At 42.7% G+C, this 19,578-nt stretch overlaps 1 protein-coding gene and 1 pseudogene across 1 annotated transcript; both read left to right on the top strand.

Moving 5' to 3' along the window:
- Window positions 1-130: 130 nt before the first annotated feature.
- LOC127759553 (40S ribosomal protein S24-1-like) lies at window positions 131-1,922 on the top strand (annotated as a pseudogene).
- Window positions 1,923-11,557: 9,635 nt separating this feature from the next.
- On the top strand, window positions 11,558-15,438 carry LOC127759549 (auxin-responsive protein IAA7). Its single transcript, XM_052283983.1, has 6 exons — window positions 11,558-12,192; window positions 12,912-13,020; window positions 13,915-14,168; window positions 14,420-14,567; window positions 14,790-14,850; window positions 14,945-15,438. Exons 1-6 carry the CDS (start codon window positions 11,904-11,906, stop codon window positions 14,984-14,986), a joined length of 903 nt encoding a protein of 300 aa, XP_052139943.1. The 5' UTR covers window positions 11,558-11,903; the 3' UTR covers window positions 14,987-15,438.
- Window positions 15,439-19,578: the final 4,140 nt, after the last annotated feature.

The following is a 19,578-nucleotide window of genomic DNA, read 5'->3' as shown; positions in this document are numbered from 1 at the left end:
AAAAAAACGGCCCATTTATCTCTTCAGGCCCATTATAACCGGCCCAATATTCCCATTCTACCACGGCCCAAGCCAGACCCTAGGTTTGTTCGGGGGGTATATATAAGCCCCCACCACCCCAACCCGCGTCTCCCTCGCCGCCGCCGCCGCTCGCCGCTCCTCTCTCGCCGCCGCAGCGAGGAATCTCCGGCGAGGACACCACCGACGCAAGCATGGCCGACACGAAGACGGCGCCGGCGGTGACGCTCCGCACCCGCAAGTTCATGACGAACCGCCTCCTCTCCCGCAAGCAGTTCGTGCTCGAGGTGCTCCACCCGGGCCGCGCCAACGTCTCCAAGGTGCGTCGCATCCTCCTCCTCCTCCGGTGACCGTCCGGGCTAGGGTTTCCCGCCGCCGGCGTGAGGCTCATGCGTGCGTGTGCGTGTGCGTGTGCAGCGGATCTGAAGGAGAAGCTGGCGAAGCTGTACGAGGTGAGGACTCCAACTGCATCTTCGTGTTCAAGTTCCGCACCCTTCGGAGGAGGCAAGTCCACCGGATTCGGACTCATCTACGACAACCTCGACGCCGCCAGAAGTACGAGCCCAAGTACAGCTCATCAGGGTACGCGCCTCTCTTGTCTCGTTGATCTCGCCCTGCTCTTGATAGTTTAGTTAATCGTGATGCTATGCTGAAATCTGAACAATCTAGTACTACTAGAGTAGTTGTCTGATGGGAAAAAGGAGTAAATTTCACTTGGGATTACCATTTTGAAAAATATAGTATTGTTGGTTCTTGTTGATCGGTGTTTTTTTTTGATGTTGATCAGTAGAGCACCATTTCTTGTAAAGTGGTTTGGAATGATGAATCACATTCTTATGCGTTTAATGATGTATTTTACTAGCATCGTTGCCTTTGTTAGCAACTATGACTTTTATGTTCAGAATGTTAGCGCGATTGTATTGGTTAGTGTGTAAACATGTACTGCTGAAGCGGTGGGGTTTGACTTCCCATCTTATGCTAAGGAATTACTGCAATTGTGGTGGTTTCGACGAATCTCTGCCATGTATGATTACAGAACTTAATAACATGACAAAAATTGGTTAAAATCATGCTTGAATAGCTCATCTTTTGACATGCATAATATGCTGTTGCATGTAGGTGCTTGATTCCGAGCTGTTTCACCTAGCTTTATGCATTACTGCATCTGCCAAACTTAATGAGTTTCATTGCCTAAAGCTTCAGGTGGCAGGTGTACCTATTAATTATTTCATGGGGTTTTGGAATTCAACTTTTCCATGATGCATATCAACTTAACTCGTGAACAACTATGAAGGCCCATGTTTTATGTATTTTGTCTTTCTCATTTTCTTTTTGCTGCCATACCTACAGAATGGCCTCGCCACCAAGGTTGAGAGTCTCGCAAGCAGATGAAGGAGAGGAAGAAACAGAGCAAAGAAGATCCGTGGTGTGAAGAAGGTCTATATACTTACCTGACCGCCAAGTTCTATTATTATAGGAGTTATAACCGCATTGCTAACTACATGTAACTAAACTGCTTGCTTGTGTCGAATTTGCAGACAAAGGCTGGAGATGCAGGCAAGAAGAAGTAAGCAATGGTGTTGAATTGACATACCACCTTAGCTGCCTTAAGTTCTCCGCCCACTATCAATTTTTGTACCCCTTAGCGCATCTCCTTGTCGCTATTCGCAGAATATGGATTGATCTGCTAGAAAAAAAAAAGTTTTTTGAGCATTTTGACATATGCCCCCCTGTTACATTACATTGCTGCGTTTACTGTGACTTGGCTTTGATCAGCATACCATCTCAGTGTCCCTATAAATTGGCTCTTAATCAGCTTTCCTGCTCTTAGTTCACTGGCACAAGGTTTATTGGTCTTGTTCTTCACTCGGGCCTTCTGTTGTGGTCATTGATTAAGTGAATTATTCGGCTCTTTTGACATCGTATTTCTTGCTGTGAGCTGTAATGATATGGAGAAATCAGGTCTGTTAACCTGGGTTGCCGAATGCTACCTTGTGCCCTGTGTTGATGCCAAATGAATTTCTATCAGTCAAATTGCACAGTTTGCAGATGGGCTTTTTAAACCGTACAACTTAAAATTGAAAGGAATAAGTTCACTTGTGGTCGTTCAATTTGTTGCCTAGATTTTCGTCCTTCCACCCAAAACCAGATATAACTAGTCCTCCACCTACAAAGCAAACGAGGTCCCTCGACGGTTTGGATGGTGGTTTTAGCTCATGTGGTGTATATGTGGCTAATTTGTCCTTGTTCTCTGTGGTAGTGATGAGGCACTAAAAGCAACATATAAAAATTAAAAATTAAAAAACATGTAGGGCCCACATATCAGTTAGATAAAAGATAAAAGAAATAGGTGGACTCACATATCAGTGGATCCCACAGTCCTCTCCTGTCACCGGCTCATCGCCCTCCACGGACGGCAGTGTTGGTGCCTCCTCCCAGCCATCCTTCTTCTCCTCCTCGAGCTTCCTCGTCGACCGGTGAGCACACGCGGAGAGGGAGAAGGGAGGCGGGCGGCTTCACTGGCACCGCTCGAAGGGAGACGAGGGTCGCCGCCGGCTTGCTCCTCTTCCATCGCAATGGAGACCACCGCCTACAGGGCGAAGGAAGCAACTATGTAGAGGGAGGGAATGGTCATGTCGGCCTTCGAAAAGGGGAACTCAACGACTAGCAACGGCGGGAGGAGACGCGGCGGGAGGGGATCTAGCGGTGACTGGCTATTGGGTCCATCATCATCGGGAGGGGACCCGAATCCGCGTGGTTGCTGACTTGCTGTGGGTTCAGTGCTTAGCCTCCCCGCGGTGGGAGCTTAGGAGGCACGACGGCGATGTAGGAGCGGAGGTCCCTAGACTTCCCTGCGGCGGTCGAACTCGGTGACGTCGTGGCCGTCGCCTAGCTCCTTCCCGCCGGTCGCTGCCCTTCTCCCCTATGGCCACCGCCCCTCTCCTCTTCCGTCGGACATCATGCCTCTAGGGCTGCCGCACTACACTCCTGGTGACCTGGCAGATCTACTGGGTGCAAGAGGAGAACGGGGTGAGAAGGAAAGCGACTAGGTTGTTGTCCGCGGCCTCTGTGGTAGTTATCGGAGCATGTGCTCGTGGTGCAGTGAAAGCTAAGGCACGGCTCACGCAGCTGGCCCAGGAGTCGCACAAGTAGTCGGCGGGGGCCATCGCTTGCGGCGTCGTTGTCGAAGCAGGTGACCGCCTCCGTATTTCCTCCGCGTGGTGAGGATGGAGGCTATGGGAGATGAGGCAGGAGCAAGGGACAGCGCGGGCGGTCGGTCCTCCTCCGCGCATAAGCGTTGGTCGACGGCGGTGGAGCCGGAGCCGAGGGGGCGGAGATCTAGAGGGAAAGGAAAGCGTCTGCTTCACTCCCGCCGCCTGCTGCACACCCCTCCTCTTCCACCGCTCAGTGCGCTCGCCGTCCTCCTCTCCCTATTCCTCTAACCACCGCCGACGTTCTTGAGCCCGCAAGCCATAGGTGGCCAACGGTCACCCACTTCGACGCCTGGGATGTCGTCGCTGTGGGAGCACCGGAGGATGGAGGATGGAAGCCTAGAAGAGGAAGAGAGGGGGAAAGGATGAGGTGAAGGAAGTGGGGGGCACTAACATGTGGGTTCCATTATTTTTTAATCTTATTATTTGATTGACATGTAGGTCTATATATTTTGTTTTATTTTTTAAAATTGTTAAATTTTTGCTTCATATGCCATGTCAGATGAAGACCGAGTCAAATTAGCCACTTAGGCGTCACATCAATTAAAACTGCTATCCAAACCACCTTGAGATCTATATTACACCGGTTTTGACAATTGAGGGACCAATTGTATCTTGAAGGTGAAAATCGGATTTGTTGACAAGTTAAAGGACGTCAGATGAACTTATTCCAACGAACGATGGTGCCATCGGCCCAGGCTTACTCAAGTGGGCTGCACGGCCCAACAGGTGTAGCGTATATATTTATAACCGAGAAAATTAGAATGGCATGTTTTAATATCAAATCCAACATTGTCAGTAGAGAAGTAGAGGGAATAGAAATACAGGCAAAAACGCTACGATTTCATAGAAACCGTTGTCTTGTTGGTAGATTGGAGTCGTCTGCATTTTCGTTCTCGCGTTGGTGAAGTCGTCTCGTCTGCATTTTCATTTTGCACAGGCACACAGCACCAACTGAACCAGCTGCAGAGAGGAGCAACACGAGACAATGGCAATTTGCAAAGCTGCTACTGCTCCTCTCCTCTGCCAAGAAAGCCCGAATTTTGCCAGCCGGTCGCCACGTGGACAAGTTAATCTGCCTCCAATGCAATGTACTACTGCAACAGTATACACGTCGTCCTGTTTGGTCGGTCACATCACAACCTGATCTCGATTACTCGTACTACTCAGCTCACGTGTTGTCCTCCTCCTTCGTGTAGACCCGTTTCTACCGATTTGTAGTATGCTAAAGGGGTGTCTATATATAAGGGTGTAAAATTTTGATGTGTCACATCGGTTATTATATATGGTGTCGTATAGGGTGTTTGGACACTAATAAAAAACTAATTACAGTATCCACCAGTAAACTGTGAGACCAATTATTAATCCTAATTAATCCGTCATTACCATAGTTTACTGTAGCACTACATTGTCAAATCATGGAGCAATTAAGCTTAAAAGATTCGTCTCGCCAAGTAGTCGCAATCTATGCAATTAGTTCTTTCTAAGCCTATATTTAATACTTCATATAGGTGTTTAAACGTTCGATGTGACAGGGCGTAAAATTTTAGGGTTGGATCAACATGCCCTAAGGTCTCCTTTGAATCGCATAAGGAAAAAAAAGAATAGAAAAAAATACAGGATTATGATAGGAATGAAAATGTAAAACATACATAAGTGACTGGTTGATTGAATCGCATAAAAAACAAAGGAATCTGATGAGAGAGATAAAATCAAAGAAAATTTTCTAAGAGTTTTGAGTTCTTGCTAAGTGTTTTTTTCAAAATCTATGTGCAATGAGTCATTCCATAGGAATTTCATATGATTTAAAAAGCTCCAATCCTTTGTATGAAAGGGTCAAATAGGAAAAATTTTTTATAGAATCCTATAAAATTTCTCCAAAAATCGTTTGATTCAAAGGGGCCATAAAAATATATTTATTTTTCATCCATCACACACATATCAACACATAAAAAGAACTAAATATCCATATTTTATCAAATTTCAATGCAATTATTTCTCTTTATGTCCTCCAAATACATTTATTCTCTATTTCCACAAACTCCGATGCAACGATAGCTGATTAATATAACCACACTACTATATAAACTATTTTTTTTGCGGTCAAATTGATTTTTCCATGCGGAGGTTTTCCCCGTCTGGACCCAGGTGTCTGGAAAAATAAATATTTTCGTGTGCGGGCGGCCCAACCGCGCAGAATATCATTTTTCCGTACGGTCGGGTTAAGTGGACCGCATGGGATAATCGATTATCCCGTGCGGTCAAATAATACCGCACGGATTTATTTTTGTCAAAAAAAAAAAGGAACTTGTTTTGTCTTCCCCAATCAAATGTTTAGTTTAGGCCGTGTTTAGATCCATGGGTGTAAAGTTTTGACGTATCACATCGGATATACGGACACACATTTGAAGTATTAAATGTAGTCTAACAACAAAACAAATTACAGAATCCGCGTGTAAACCGCGAGATGAATTTATTAGAATTAAATTTGAAAATATACTGTTCATTCATTTTTTTCTCAGGAATATTCGGGATGCAAAAACCTGTGCAAAAATATACCGTCGGTGTCACACATTCGTTGTGCGAAAATGGTATCACACGGTGAAAGCGCGAGACCGCACGGTCTTGCGGAATGGAAGAGCGAGACCGAACGGTCTCCCTGAAGCAATCAACGACACTGTCCAATGGGTTCCATTTGATTAGCGATCGCTAATCAGGATAATGATGAGGACATCCTCCACTGTTACCCACTGGCAAAGACGCAAAAGTTGGGCGGCGACCATGTGAGCCTCTGAATAATCCCACCTTGCTTAGCTTGAGAGGAGGAAGCCACTTTAAAAGGGAGAGCCACCCTTTCCCTATTGGACTAGTCTTTTAGGGAGATTGGGTATTTCCCCGAGTGGGTGTGCCTATGAACTGTTGAGTTCCGGGCAACCTTAAGTTATCGAGACCCCACCTGGGCCGGATTGTTATCAGATAATTAATCGCTAATTAAATCGGCAAGGCACGGTATCGCAATTTACTTGAGCGAGACCGCGCGAGACCGTGCGATCTCGCACTTTCACTACGCGATACCGGTCGCGACGTCATTTCCACGTTATTTTTGCGCAATGGTTGTGCGAGACTGATGGTATATTTGTGCAAAAGATTTTGCATACCGAATATTTCTAACAAAAAATTGAATGAACAATATATTTTCAGATTTAATTCGAATTTATTAAGCCTAAATCATGTCGCAATTAGACTTAAAAGATTCGTCTCGCAATTTACACGTAATCTGTATAATTAGTTATTTTTTTCGTCTATATTTAATACTTTATGTATATGTCCAAACATTCGATATGATAGGATGTAAAATTTGCAGGAGATCTAAACCGGGCCTTAGTTTATTGGGAAAATTGTAACCATGCCATTATAATTTTGTAAAATTGCCGATAAGCACGTTGTACGAATGGTAGGAGCTGGCTTTGAATGATATCTTATAAAATAATGATCTAAGATACAAATGTAAAACACAAATAATTTGAATTACAACGATGGTAGCATCTGGACCTGCATTTTTTTTAGGAATGTGATTAATCATACGAAAACTTACATGTTTAGTTGCCAGCCACACTTTACCACAACTAACGTTAGACAAATTTGGGCAGCCACAAAAGTGTGGTGGATAAATTGCTAGCCAAAATGTTAAAAAAAATAAATCTACGGCATATGAAATATATTATTTAAAAAGTATGAAAAGTCACAACTGTGATCATAAAATGTGGTCATCACATCAGCAGAACCAGTACAGGGGACGGCAGGAGGGCCAATTGACCGCAGATAATCTTTGTGAGCTGCTAGCTGCGCCGTCCGTCCGTCCGTCCAAAAGGTTGACGGCGCGGCGGCGGCCGGCAGCACGCGCCGCGGCGGCGCTGGCCCCTGGCTGGCCACACCTACCTACCTACCTTTTCTTTCTGCAATTTATACTCCTACATGTATTTTGGACCACCGTCCTAATGGCCTAAACTAAACAGAAAGTAGCTAGCTAAAGATGGTATCACCGACTATACCACATTTTGGTTGTTATATATTCTCTTCTCATCTAACACACACCCACGCCTGCATGTATTCATGCCATGTTTTTTTTGGATTTCTTTTTTCTCTCGGTGAAATCTACCAAGAATAATCTTGTAGAATTGGGCATTTTCAAATTTCTATTCTTTGTTATCCGTACGGAACTTATCTAGAAAATCCTGCTATTAATCACATGATGATATTTCTCTACTTCTTTAAAAGCGTCCTTCTTATGTTCCCTTTCCTTCGTACTGATCCCTCCGTCTCAAAATATGAATATTTTTGGACTTTGGCACGATCTCCGAGATATTACTTTGACCAACAATATCAATATAAAAGTAAGATGTTTTAAATAAAAAAGTTAAATATTATGATAGTTTGTTTAATGATAAATCTAGTAACATCAATTTTACATGATTGATCTTTTTTATTTTTTTTATTAATAGTAAATGTTGAAAATATTTGACTTGCCACTATGCTAAAAATGATTATATTTTAGGACGGAGGAAGTATGTGCATAGCCACAGTAAAATTTAGTGATTTATTCTTAGTGATCCAAAGTTTTACACAAAGCCCCCCCCTACGTTTACACAGAACTCTCCATATTTTGCAAGAAAAATAACCTGGTACGACCAACTTAACTTTATTTGGTATTAAAAAAAACATAAATTTATTGGTGAACTAGAAAAAAGTATCCGTGCGTTACAACGGGTAAATGCTATTTTAATCTTATTGTTGCTATATGGTTTAGTTATGATGAAATTCATTGTGAGAATTCACTTGGACAGTTCTTTAGAAAATCATGAGCTACAATTAGGAGTCCAACTTTCATCTTAAATTAGCATGCGAGTTTTTTAAAGAGATTTCTTATATGACTCTTTTTATTTCCAAAAGCAAACGGACTTAAAATCCGACTCACATACGGATATGTGTTTCCAAAAGCGAACAAACTGACAGACTCAAATACGGATGGTGTACCAAGAGACCAATAAAAACATCTTCAGTTTTTATAATAGTAGAGATTATTAGTCCACCCATCTGGTCAATTTCTAATTATATAGGCCTATACCGTTGTATAATATGGACATATTACAGGTTATTAGGAAATCTAGAGTTAGAAATGCAACATTTGCATAGTGCTGGAGGCATACCACGAAGGGCCTTCGGCCGAACCTGCCGAAACCAAAAAACTCGGGCAATAGGCTCAGACCGGAGGCAGGCGGCGAAGGTTGAGAATAAAGCCATATGGGTGTAAGCCGTGGCTTGGGTTACGCCAGCTTCGCCAAGCGGAGTCCTTGCCAGAAGGCTGCACGGGCGTAGATGATGCGGCGAAAGCCTCGGCACGAAGGCACGGGTTTCGCCAAAGTACCGAACCTTGTCGTCGGGAAGCCTAGCGGGCCGCTACGTCCTCAGGAAATTTTGGCAGATAGATGGGCCGAGCCATTTAAGTCCAGTAGGAGCCCATATGTGTAAAGGACACAGTGTGCCCTCAATAATGTCCCTATCATAAGGGTAACAATGAAAATTCCACTGTAAAATCTAAACCCTAATAGGGAGAACCTGTAATGGGGCTATAAATAGCCTCCTAGGGCCATATAATAGGGGGATTCTAAAAAAAATTTTCACTAAATAATACAACTGTTTCACTTTTCCAACAACGGTTGAAAAAAACCACGTCTTCGACGTGACGTGGTTGTCTATTCGACAACACATAGTTACATGATTAATGGAATTAAATTTATTAGAAGCGTGGAAATTTCATCTAACTCTCTCTCTCTCGCGGTAGAAACATTGACAAACCTTACATAGGACGCTAGATCAAGGAATCCTTGATCCAACGGCCACCAAGAAGAAGAGGAGCAAAGATGTAGGGGACCAGAGAGAGGTTTATGCAAAGGTGGTGGATGGAGGTTACTACTACAATGATTCCCTCCAAAGTCCAAAATGGCACCCAAGTTGAAGTTAGTCACTCACCACCTGCACACTGTTGTTGCTTGGATGCTGCCACCAGCTCATTATTGTTGACCTCTAGGGGCACTTGCTTTCCTAGATGCAGAAAGTGCATTCTTGTGCTCTCACAATTTTTTGCATGGATGGTTTCATGCTACAAGTAATTTTGCATGAAGTTTCAAGCAAGGTTTTGCATGATATCTAAGATAACTATTTTTTCCGCAAATTGTGCAATGTGCCTTTTTTTTTTCCATGGGCTCACTTCACATTCTATTTTCAGTTGCCAACAGATGTTACAAATTTACAAAACAGGAAATAAGAAAAAGCAAAAGATAACTCCATTGAGAAAGCAACATCAATGTGATCATGGGAGGGAGTCGTAGATGCATAACTCTATTCACTGGGATTCAAATATTAATGTTATCATTTATTTTTGCAGAGGCCAAAAGTAAGCATCTTTTTGGTTTGTTGCTGCCCAAACCAACCCTACCAAACTTGGTAATACCCAAGTATAAATTTTGGTATTACCAAAATTTGATAATATTGATTATGTTTGATTGGTAGGCTTTACCAAAATATGATAGAGATTTTAAGAGCGAAAACCTTCGGGACGGCCAACTTTTAGTAAGATAGAAATGACAAGAACATGTTTGATTTGTTGCATTATCAAATCTTGGTAATACCAAAATGCTAATACCAAAATTTGGTACAGGAACAGAATGGTCATGAAAGTTGCAACAATCCAAACATGCCCTATTTCTTCTATTATCTTTGAAGGGCATTTACAATACAAAATGAGTGGTTTCATGTTTCAACATTAGATCCAAGCTACCACTATCAGTTGGGAGAGTGATCCTGTTGAGGGTGCGCGCACCCTATTAAATGCCTTGAAAAGTAGACTATTGTACTGAGAAATATTAAACTCTCTCCATTTTATAATATATGACGTTGTTGATTTTTAATGCGACGTTTGATTATATGTTCTGTTTAAAAAGGTTATATAAATGCTATTTATTTTTTTATGTTTTATTTTATCATATAAAACTCTGACCTTTACTTATATTTTTAAAAATTTACACTAAATTTTTAATAAGATGAATAGACAAACATTATACGAACAACCAACAATGTTATATATATAAAAAGCGGAGGTAATATTTGAAAAGAGAGGAAGTATCACACAACATAAGACCACTTTCTACATAAAATTCTCCAACAAAACAACTCTCCATTGCTTGCTCCAAGAATCAATGCATTATGCATGCCACACCTGCATCCCTGCAATTGTTTACAGGTGCAACGCAATGCAAGGCACCGAAACAAACAAACAAACGAACCCAGAGCTAGCGATGAGTACTCTGATCCCAACTCACAAGAAAGGAAGAGAAAGGCAGCTTTCTTGAGCCAACAACCCGTCGTCCGTTGGCATGCCAACAACCACCAACTCGGGAGCCGGCCTCGCCCGCGCGCAAGAAGAAGAAGAAGAAGAAGAGGAAATCATCAAAGCCAAAGCAATGCAAAGCAAAGCAAAGCAAAGCATATTTTGGTTTGGTTGTCACCTTTGCTTGCTTGCTTGGCCACTGTAACCTTTTCAGTGCTCTGCTGCCTCTGCCTCTGCATGGCCTGCAGTTTCTCTGCACTGCATATTTGCATTTGCATTTGCATTTGCCCCTGAATCCTGATGACCCTGACGACACACGGACAGACAGACAGGGCAACCACAACAGCAATGTGCTCGCGGCCCAACGCAGGCAGGCACAGATGCCATGAGAGAGAGTAGAAAGGAATACTAGCCGAATAGGAATAGTAGAGTACTGCAGCAGCGGCCAAAAGAGCAGGATCCTGCAAATCTTCTCCGCTGCACGCCTAATTATCCCCATCACCATCTCATTCTCACCCACCTATGGCCTTGTCGCTTGCTGTCCTGCCTCCATAATCATCATCATCTTCTTGCTAATACTACTCTATTACTAGCTGATGAGCTTGTTAATGGCACTTTAATTAGTCTAAAGCAAAACCACCACATTATTAGAGCCAGTTTAATAGTATAGCCCACTGCTTAGTCCAATTCACCTATAGCCGATCTAATAGTCAATTCATACAACAGTTGTTTACTATATTATTAATATATGGTCCCACCTATCATACACACATTGTGTCTTAGAGTCCGTGCTGCAGCTGGCTACAGATCTGTAACCCGCTGCTTTTCTCTCTCATTTTTATCTCATTAAAATATATTTATAGCCGGCTAATAGTATGCTATTTTACCTGCTCCATCTGCCACCTTTTGAGTGAGAGGAATATAGAGAAAGAGAGAGAGAGAGAATGCAGTAGGCAGCAGAAGCAAACACGAATCTCTCTCTATCAGGGCATGATAGGAGGAGTAGCAGGATAGGACGTCATGGGCGGCATCTCAGCTCAGCTCAGGCTCAGGCTCAGCTAGACGCTACTCGCATCGGAGCATCACATTGCCGTGTGCCGTTGCTCGCATTGCAGCTGCAGCTACTACTACCATTCCCACACCTTTTCTAGCTCTCTGTTCCACACCTCTCTCTCTTGCATTGCAGCCAAGACAGCAACCAGCAGCAGCAGCAGCTCAGCTAGCTAGTTTCTGCTTTCTTGATTTGTTCTTGGATTTGGGCGAGCTGTACATCTAGTGAGCGGGTGATGGGGGAGGCGTCGGAGAGCATGAAGAAGATCAGCAGAGGCCGTCTCGGCGGAAGCTGGATGGGGGAGCCAAGCGATCACCATCGCCATGGCGATGAACAGGAGGAGGAGGAGAAGACGCTGGAGCTCAGCCTTGGGCTCCCCGGAGGAGGATGGCGAGCGGCGTGCAGGGACAAGGGGACGACGACGAAGCACTCCATTGCAGCAGCTGCTGCTGCTGATGATGATGATGGTGACAAGAGCTCCATGCTCTCCCTGGGCTACTCCACACTCGTCTCCCACTCGCAAGGTACAGATAAAAGAAAAAGTTCACAACTCTGTAACTGATCTCGTGTTCTTGCGATGTCAGTTGCATGTTACTGTAATAGACATCTAGTTATACGTGTGTTTTTGTTAGTGTTTTGGTGTTGTGACATAGCACAAAAATGTGCCTCATTTTCTGATGAAACTTAGTTAGATATATGGGTAATGCAGCGTTTGAGACCTGAGCAGAAATGTGTGTGTCATTGCTCTCAACTCTGAAGTAGGAGTGGTTTCTAAAATTTGGCTGAGAAGAATGAGCAGAAAAGGAACCTGAAAAATTAGTTGTTAAGAAGATTGTTGTGTGAGATTCGAGTATAATGGCTAGTACTAGTAGTACATTTTTTTTTGAGACATTATGAACTTTGTGTTTTTATTGGGGGGAGCTGATAGATGCACTGAACTTTTACCAGTACGGTTTCAGAGATTTAGTTGTCTTGATACATAGTACTTGTGGTAAACACTGCTCAAGAAAATACTTGTGGTAAGTGTGTTTACATATGAAACCTAGGTAGTTTCATTGTTTAATGAAAAATCCATTATCTGACCCAAAAAAAAAGAAGTATTGCATATGAGTAGAATATTGCATCATTGGTTCTTCTTCAATCTTGATTGCATGTGCCATGCTCAAAAGTCAAGAACAGCAGGGGAAAAAGTTCTCTGAAGCATGATATCACATCTTGTTTCTTCCTCCTTGTTCTTGTGCAGGCAAGGCAAACAAAAACAAGGGGTCCCCAGAGGAAGAAGAGGCACATCCACCACCAGCTACAGGGAATAATGCACTTGCATCCAACAATAATGGCTGCTTCCAGACAAGGTTGGGAATCATAAGGGCCTCTCCTCACATGTCAAAAATTCCACAGCACCATATATAATCTTTTGCTTTTTATGAGTGGGCAAACTCAACTGTTGGATTGGTAGCTAGCTAGTAGCTCCTGATTCTTTATTCCTCATTTCCTCCTCATCTGCATGAATTGAAGAGGGAGATGCCTCCATCTCCTGCATGCCCTGCTCCTCATTTATGACAAAAACCATTTTGCTTGTTTGCTTCTGCCTGCCTGCATGCTATCCATGGAGATAGATAGATAGATCTCCTACTCCATTTATGAGGGATGCAGTTGTCTTTGTCAACATGTAGTACTGTTTGTTGTTTACTTTCTAGTTTGTCCCTTCTGTTCATGACAGTTGTTGTTAGTTCACCTGACATACCTGGTTGCAGGATTATTTACTTAAGTATAATTTCAGGAAAATTGATCATATGCCACCCTTTAGATTGCATCCATTTATAAGCCACTCTTGTGTCACCATATATAGGCAAAGCTTTGGCATTAGCTAGCAATCATTTGCTGGTGTTGTACACCATCAGGCACTAAGCTTCCTGATCTGAATGTAGACTACTACAATGTGTATGTTTTAATTTGAACATCCTTTTCTAGAGAAGTAGTTTCTGATGCATAGGTGATTTAGGATTTGTACAAAAAACGGAAATTGAAAGGTAATAACTATAGCTAGTCAGATACTCTATTTTGTAGTTTGATGTAGTTATTCTTTGCAAAATAATATATGATACCATTTCTGAACTTTTCAACCTTGAAAATAGTAACTATAGCTAGTCAGATACTCTAGTTTTAGTTTGCTGTAGTTATTATTTGCAAAATAATACATGAGATCATTTCTGAACCTTTTTCAACCTGACAACCTCGAAATGCAGATCTCCTAGTACTCCTGTTGTTGGTTGGCCTCCGGTTCGAACATTCAGAAGAAATCTGGCTACATCCAGCAAAGCATCTCTTGAACTGCAGAATGGAAAGAAGGCTGCAAAAGCGGAAGAGATCAAGAGAGCTCCATTCATAAAGATTAACATGGATGGTATCCCTATTGGTAGAAAGATCGATCTGAATGCTTTTGATAGCTATGAGAAGCTTTCTTTAGCGGTTGACAAGCTATTCCGAGGCCTTCTTGCAGGTATATGAACCTCAACTCTGTTGTTTTGTAACAAAATCAAATCATTCAATTGCGACTGTAGTTTATGATAGAGTATCTGAAGAGTTTTTCACTGATACTGAACCATGGCACTGCATAAATTGTTTCTTTATTGTTCTTTCGAAAGTTCGCAAATTATTTCTTCGTTAATTTCAGTATTTTGAAATTTGAATGGCTGAGTTATCGGATTAGTATCTGATCCAATGTGTTCAATTTGCGTCGTTGTATTTAAGCCCAAAGAGACCCCCTCGCTGCTGGAGCAAAGGACTGCCGGCAGGAAGATGTGGCAATATCTGGCTTGCTAGATGGAACTGGGGAGTACACTTTGGTTTATGAGGATTATGAAGGTGACAGGGTGCTTGTTGGAGATGTGCCATGGGGGTGAGTTTTTCGTTTTACCGTTGCATTTTCAGAGAGTAGTAAACAAAGTTACTACTTTTATTGGATACTGATTATGCAAACAGCAATGCTTGAAAATGATATGCAGTCTATTCCCTTGTTTTTTTTTAATTTTATTGATTATCAAACTGGGAGAAAATAATTTTACCATCAAACTGGACCATATGCCTCCTAACTGATAGTCTGATACTGCAATTCATGCAGGATGTTTGTTTCTTCAGTTAAGAGACTGAGAGTACTGAAGACATCTGACCTCTCTTCATCTGTCAGTACCTCTTTCCACCTTACTTCTATTACATCAAACTCGCTGTTATCTCCGCATTATTCTGAAATTTGTTCACGCCATGTAATCCATGCAGCTAATAACCTCTGGACGGAAAAGAACAGCAGCTGAGTGTTGACCTTTTTTGGAGCTGCTTTGACACTTTCAGTGACCTGCTGTGAAGAAGAATATGATCTTCTGAGCTTGTATCATCGTCTCTTTCTCTCAATGTCTTGCTGTGCTGATCTTTTGGGGTTTTCCTGTTCCTACTTAACCAACTTGCTTCCTTCTGTTTAAGACACTTGTGTGAAGTGAGTGCAATTTGACATGACCATCATGTAAATGTTCAGCTAAATGCTCTACATTTATGCAGTTTATTCTCTGGCAGATGATATTTGGAATGTTGATTTGTTGCATGAGACCCATTTAATAGTTTTGTTCTCTGTTACTGGACATGAAATTATTGTTGCTAGAGGAATCAATTCAGAGAAATGTGGCCAAATTTGTTGCAAACGTTGATCAGGGGGCCTAAACTGAGGCTCCAACATGTGTTGCAACTTGTAAATGGCTCATCCGATCAGTGGCCAAAGCTCAGATGTTTCATGATGCTTTTATATGCTTTAATTGGGTTAGTAATTTAATATAGCACATTCAATTGTTATAAAACAAATCAGAGGAGTTAATTAGTTTCAATGGTTAATTAGATCCATGCCATTGTAATTTCTTCAATTTTGAAAAATATCATTACTATTCGTCTGTTTAAAGACATGCTGCTATAATTTGACCAAAATTAGAGATGTGCCACTTTGTACCCCTCCAATGCAATAAGAATTTAGACCAAATTATCCCTTCTCCTTCCTTCACTCCCTTCTTCCTTCTCCCTCTCACTAATCTCTGTCATCTCTTCCACCGGTCCGATCCAGTGATCCCAATCGAGTCCGCCGGCTGCCGCCCTCTCCACCTAGGCCCACTTCTCACCGTCCATCCCCATACCATAGAGCCGCGACCTCTCCATCACTGGCCATCCCATTGAGCTCGTTGTAGATAGTCGCGGATCTTGTCGTCCTCCTCTTGGGTGACGGTGGTGGCGGCGGAGCTGCCCGATGAAAACCTTGGTAACTGTGATGACCATGTCGAGGAGCGGTTTGTGGTAGCCCCTTCGAGCTCGAATCTTGCTGTCGCCCTTTTTGGAGCTCCCCTGGCCGTGGTAGGGGAGAAAGCAAAGTAGAGGAAGACACGAGGGGGTGGTTCGCCTACAACACTAGTGTGTGGGTGGCGGAGGTTCTGGTGTAAGGAAGAAGGGGGTGAATGAAGGAGGAGGGGTAATTTGGTTCAAAATTTTTTATAAGTGCATTGAAGGGATACGTAGTGGTATATCTCCAATTTTAGTCAAATTGTAATGACATTTTTAATAAGTGAATAGTAATAGCATTATTTTTATAACCGAAGAAGTTACAATGGCATGGATCCAATAGTTCCAATGCTTAAACATCGACATCATGTGAGAGAAAGATTCATGTTTCCAAATAACTGAACACTCCGTATTTGGTTAAATAATTCATGCATCTGAAAGATTATAAACTTATATTACATTCAGCCAGGAAAGACAATTTGCTAGAAAATAATTACCAGAGATAAGTATAGGCATGAAGTATATTAACACCAAATAATAATAAGTTGAAACTCAACCTCATTTGAGAGTACTACTCACCAAAAAATTATCTTTTTTCTACTACCAAATAAAGTTGAGTTGGCCCTACTAGGTTATTTTTCTTGCAAAATATGGGGGAGTTCTATACCTCTACTAGCATAGTGCCCGTGCGTTGTAACGGATGAAGTCAATTTTGATTTTACATACATACTCTGTACATGCAAGTTAGTGGATAAGGAGTCGAAAGCGATGGCACATCAACCGAAAGCGACTCCACTAAATCGAACCTTCTATTGTGGTGCAACGAATTGACACTCACTACACTCATACCTAATTGTTTGTTGTTTTAAATCCACTCGATTTATGATTATAAGAAAGATATTGATACCACCTTGAAATAAAATTGTTTTTTATTGACTCCTATATTTATGGATACAATAAGTTATTTATTTTTTGTATGTCATGTAATATTGTCCATATCACGGATGCCCGCCGTCCTCCTCGTCATCGTCGTCGTTTTCACCATCGTCGCTACTGTCCTTATCCTTGTCCTCGTCCTTGTCGTGGGGCGTAGGGGGCTAGGATTGGCTGGGTCCGCCCACTCCCTTCACCGTCGACGCGTGGGAGGGGGAGATGAATCCGCTGCCCTCGTGCCTCTTCACCATCGGATCCGCTGCCGCGGCTCATCCCCACCACCGGATCTGCCGCTGTCGGATCTACGCGGTCGATGGCCGCCGCGCCTCCCCACCGTCGGATCCGCCACCACACGCCGCATCATCGTCGGATCCGTCACCGCTGTCGCATCCCTCCTTCGCCCTCTCCCATTGCCCGAGCCCTCTACCGCGTCGGGAGGGAGGAGAGGGGAGAGGATGAGTGGGGGAGAAGAGGAGGAAGCCGTCGTCGTCGCCCTTGCCCGCCGCCGCAGTTGGAGCCCGCCGCTGGTAGGGAGGAGAGGAGTGGGGGTGGTGGGAGAGAGAGAGAACTGGAGAATAAAAAAAAGTGAAAATCTTCGGGGGGTATTTTTGCATGCGGGTGAGTTAAACACTGCATTTTCACGTGCGGATTTTTTAAATGGTCCGTTTGGAAAAATTGATTCTTGCATACAGGTTTCTTAAGAAGCCGTATGAGAAAATGGGGATCAATTTTTGCAGGCACGAACACTTATGGCTTGTCTGCAATCTATTTGGGTGCTCATCCAGAAAAATCATTTTTAAGTAGTGAATGGAAAGATGACATGATGAATCCAACCACATTTTTTTGATGTATTGGTTGGTGAATTAATGTTGTATATAAATAAATTAGTAAGTTGTAAATGTATAATAAAATTTCCTAAATATAAAGCATGGCTGGATTTAATTTTATTAAATTCTCCATGGTTAATTCTGCTCTTTGTGGTTAATTCTGCTCTTTGGAATTTTCTCGGATTTTTCAGAGCTCAACTACTAATTTTAATAATACAAAGAACATTTCAGTAATTATTTAAATAATAAATTAATCATTAAATGATCTTGTTTTAATGTTGTTAAATACTTAGAGTGTCCAGGTATGTTCGAGATTTTTCTTGAAATTATTTGAGTATTGAAAATATTTTCATTGGTTAATTTATTTGGAGAAGTAATTAAAAATCCTCTCTCTTTCTTGTGCCTAATCCGCGAAGTTTACTTTTCATCCTTTCTTCTCTATCCCGAATTCCACTTTAGCATCCCACTTCTTCCTGTTCGGTCTAGTAGCTGCAGCGCCGAAAGTCCGTTTCATGTCCCTACTTCTTTTCCTCTCGGGCCAGCCTTTTTCCCCAAAGTCCACACCACGTCCCTGTCGCTACAGTGCTGTCTGCAACCTCTGGCCGGAGACAGAGCCCGACCCGGCGCCGCTTTCTCCTCCAAATCCTGGCGCCCCTTTCGATATTTTCTAAAATTAGTTGAGAGGAAATATCTCTCTTATTCTTCTCTTCCGTTTTCCTCAATAATCGAATCTTATTTTGAAGAAATCAACGCAGAATGGAGTTCGGTTTGAGCTTATCTGTCCAAACCGAACCCTAGTTTTTTTTGGACAAAGCGGAAGGGGACGGTGACGGACGAAAAAATGCGGGTCAAACAATATGAATCTTTTAATTAGTTAGTTAGTTATTATTATTATTATTATTATATTATATTATTATTATTATTAATAAGATTGACATTAAGATGTAAACGTAGGGGGGCCTTTGTGTAAAACTTCGGATCGCTACCAAATGTATCGACCCGAACCAAGGGGGCTTTGTGAAAATCCTATCAGAAGAGAAATCGTGGCCGTTGGATCATATGCGAAGATCCCCCGTCTTCCGCGTCGGCGCCGCCGCCGCGCGCTCCCCTGAAACCTCCCCGCGGGACACTAGCGCCTCTCCTCCTTCCCCGGTTCCCCCCACCCCCGCCTCCACGTTACATTGCCGAGCCACGGATTCCATCGCCGCGGAGGACGAGGCGCGCTCATCGATCCGCCGCTCCCCGTCGACGACGAAGCCACAGCATCAAGGGTTCTAACCACCTCTCCCCCCGCCGTCGCCGTGAGCGCCTTTTTCTCCTCCTCCTCCTCCTTCTCCGGAGAATTGGGCGGGGGATTTCGCTCTCATCACGAAGGTATCGCAATTTCGTTTACTACAGCCTGCTGGATTTGCTTATTAATTGCCTTGATAATTCTGAATATTCTGATATATATATTCCCTGGATTCCCAATATACAGTAAGCTTTAGCTGAAGTTTTCCTGTCTCTAATGCACGACATTTTTACAATTTTTATTTAGCTAAATATGTATGTTATGCATGCTTGATTCTGCTTCGATGAGCATGTGTTGGTAGCAGCAGAACAAACACAAACACATCCTAATTAAGGAGTCCTCTAAAAAAGGGAAAAAAAAACATCCTAGTAAGTACCTATCATTATACATAGTATGATAGTTTAGAGGTGTAAAGTGTCTGGTTATTGTTTGACAGTGAAATCCAAATACTATTGATACCACTGGAACATCATATGTTAACTGTTTGGAACATCGATTATGAACACCTGGAGGTTCAACCATGGTCTGGAAGTGATAATAGTGGAAGT

The sequence above is a fragment of the Oryza glaberrima genome, unplaced genomic scaffold, assembly GCF_000147395.1.
Source record: "Oryza glaberrima unplaced genomic scaffold, OglaRS2 ChrUN-Ctg46, whole genome shotgun sequence".
Lineage (NCBI taxonomy): Eukaryota > Viridiplantae > Streptophyta > Magnoliopsida > Poales > Poaceae > Oryza > Oryza glaberrima.
This window is presented reverse-complemented; position numbering and strand designations above follow the sequence as displayed.

Excerpts from the sequence above, each read along its gene's own strand:
- LOC127759549 (XM_052283983.1), top strand. The coding sequence starts at position 11,904 with ATGGGGGAGGCGTCGGAGAGCATGAAGAAGATCAGCAGAGGCCGTCTC. Across the intron at positions 12,193-12,911 it reads ACTCGTCTCCCACTCGCAAG|GCAAGGCAAACAAAAACAAG; the intron begins GTACAGATAAAA and ends GTTCTTGTGCAG. Across the intron at positions 13,021-13,914 it reads AATGGCTGCTTCCAGACAAG|ATCTCCTAGTACTCCTGTTG; the intron begins GTTGGGAATCAT and ends CTCGAAATGCAG.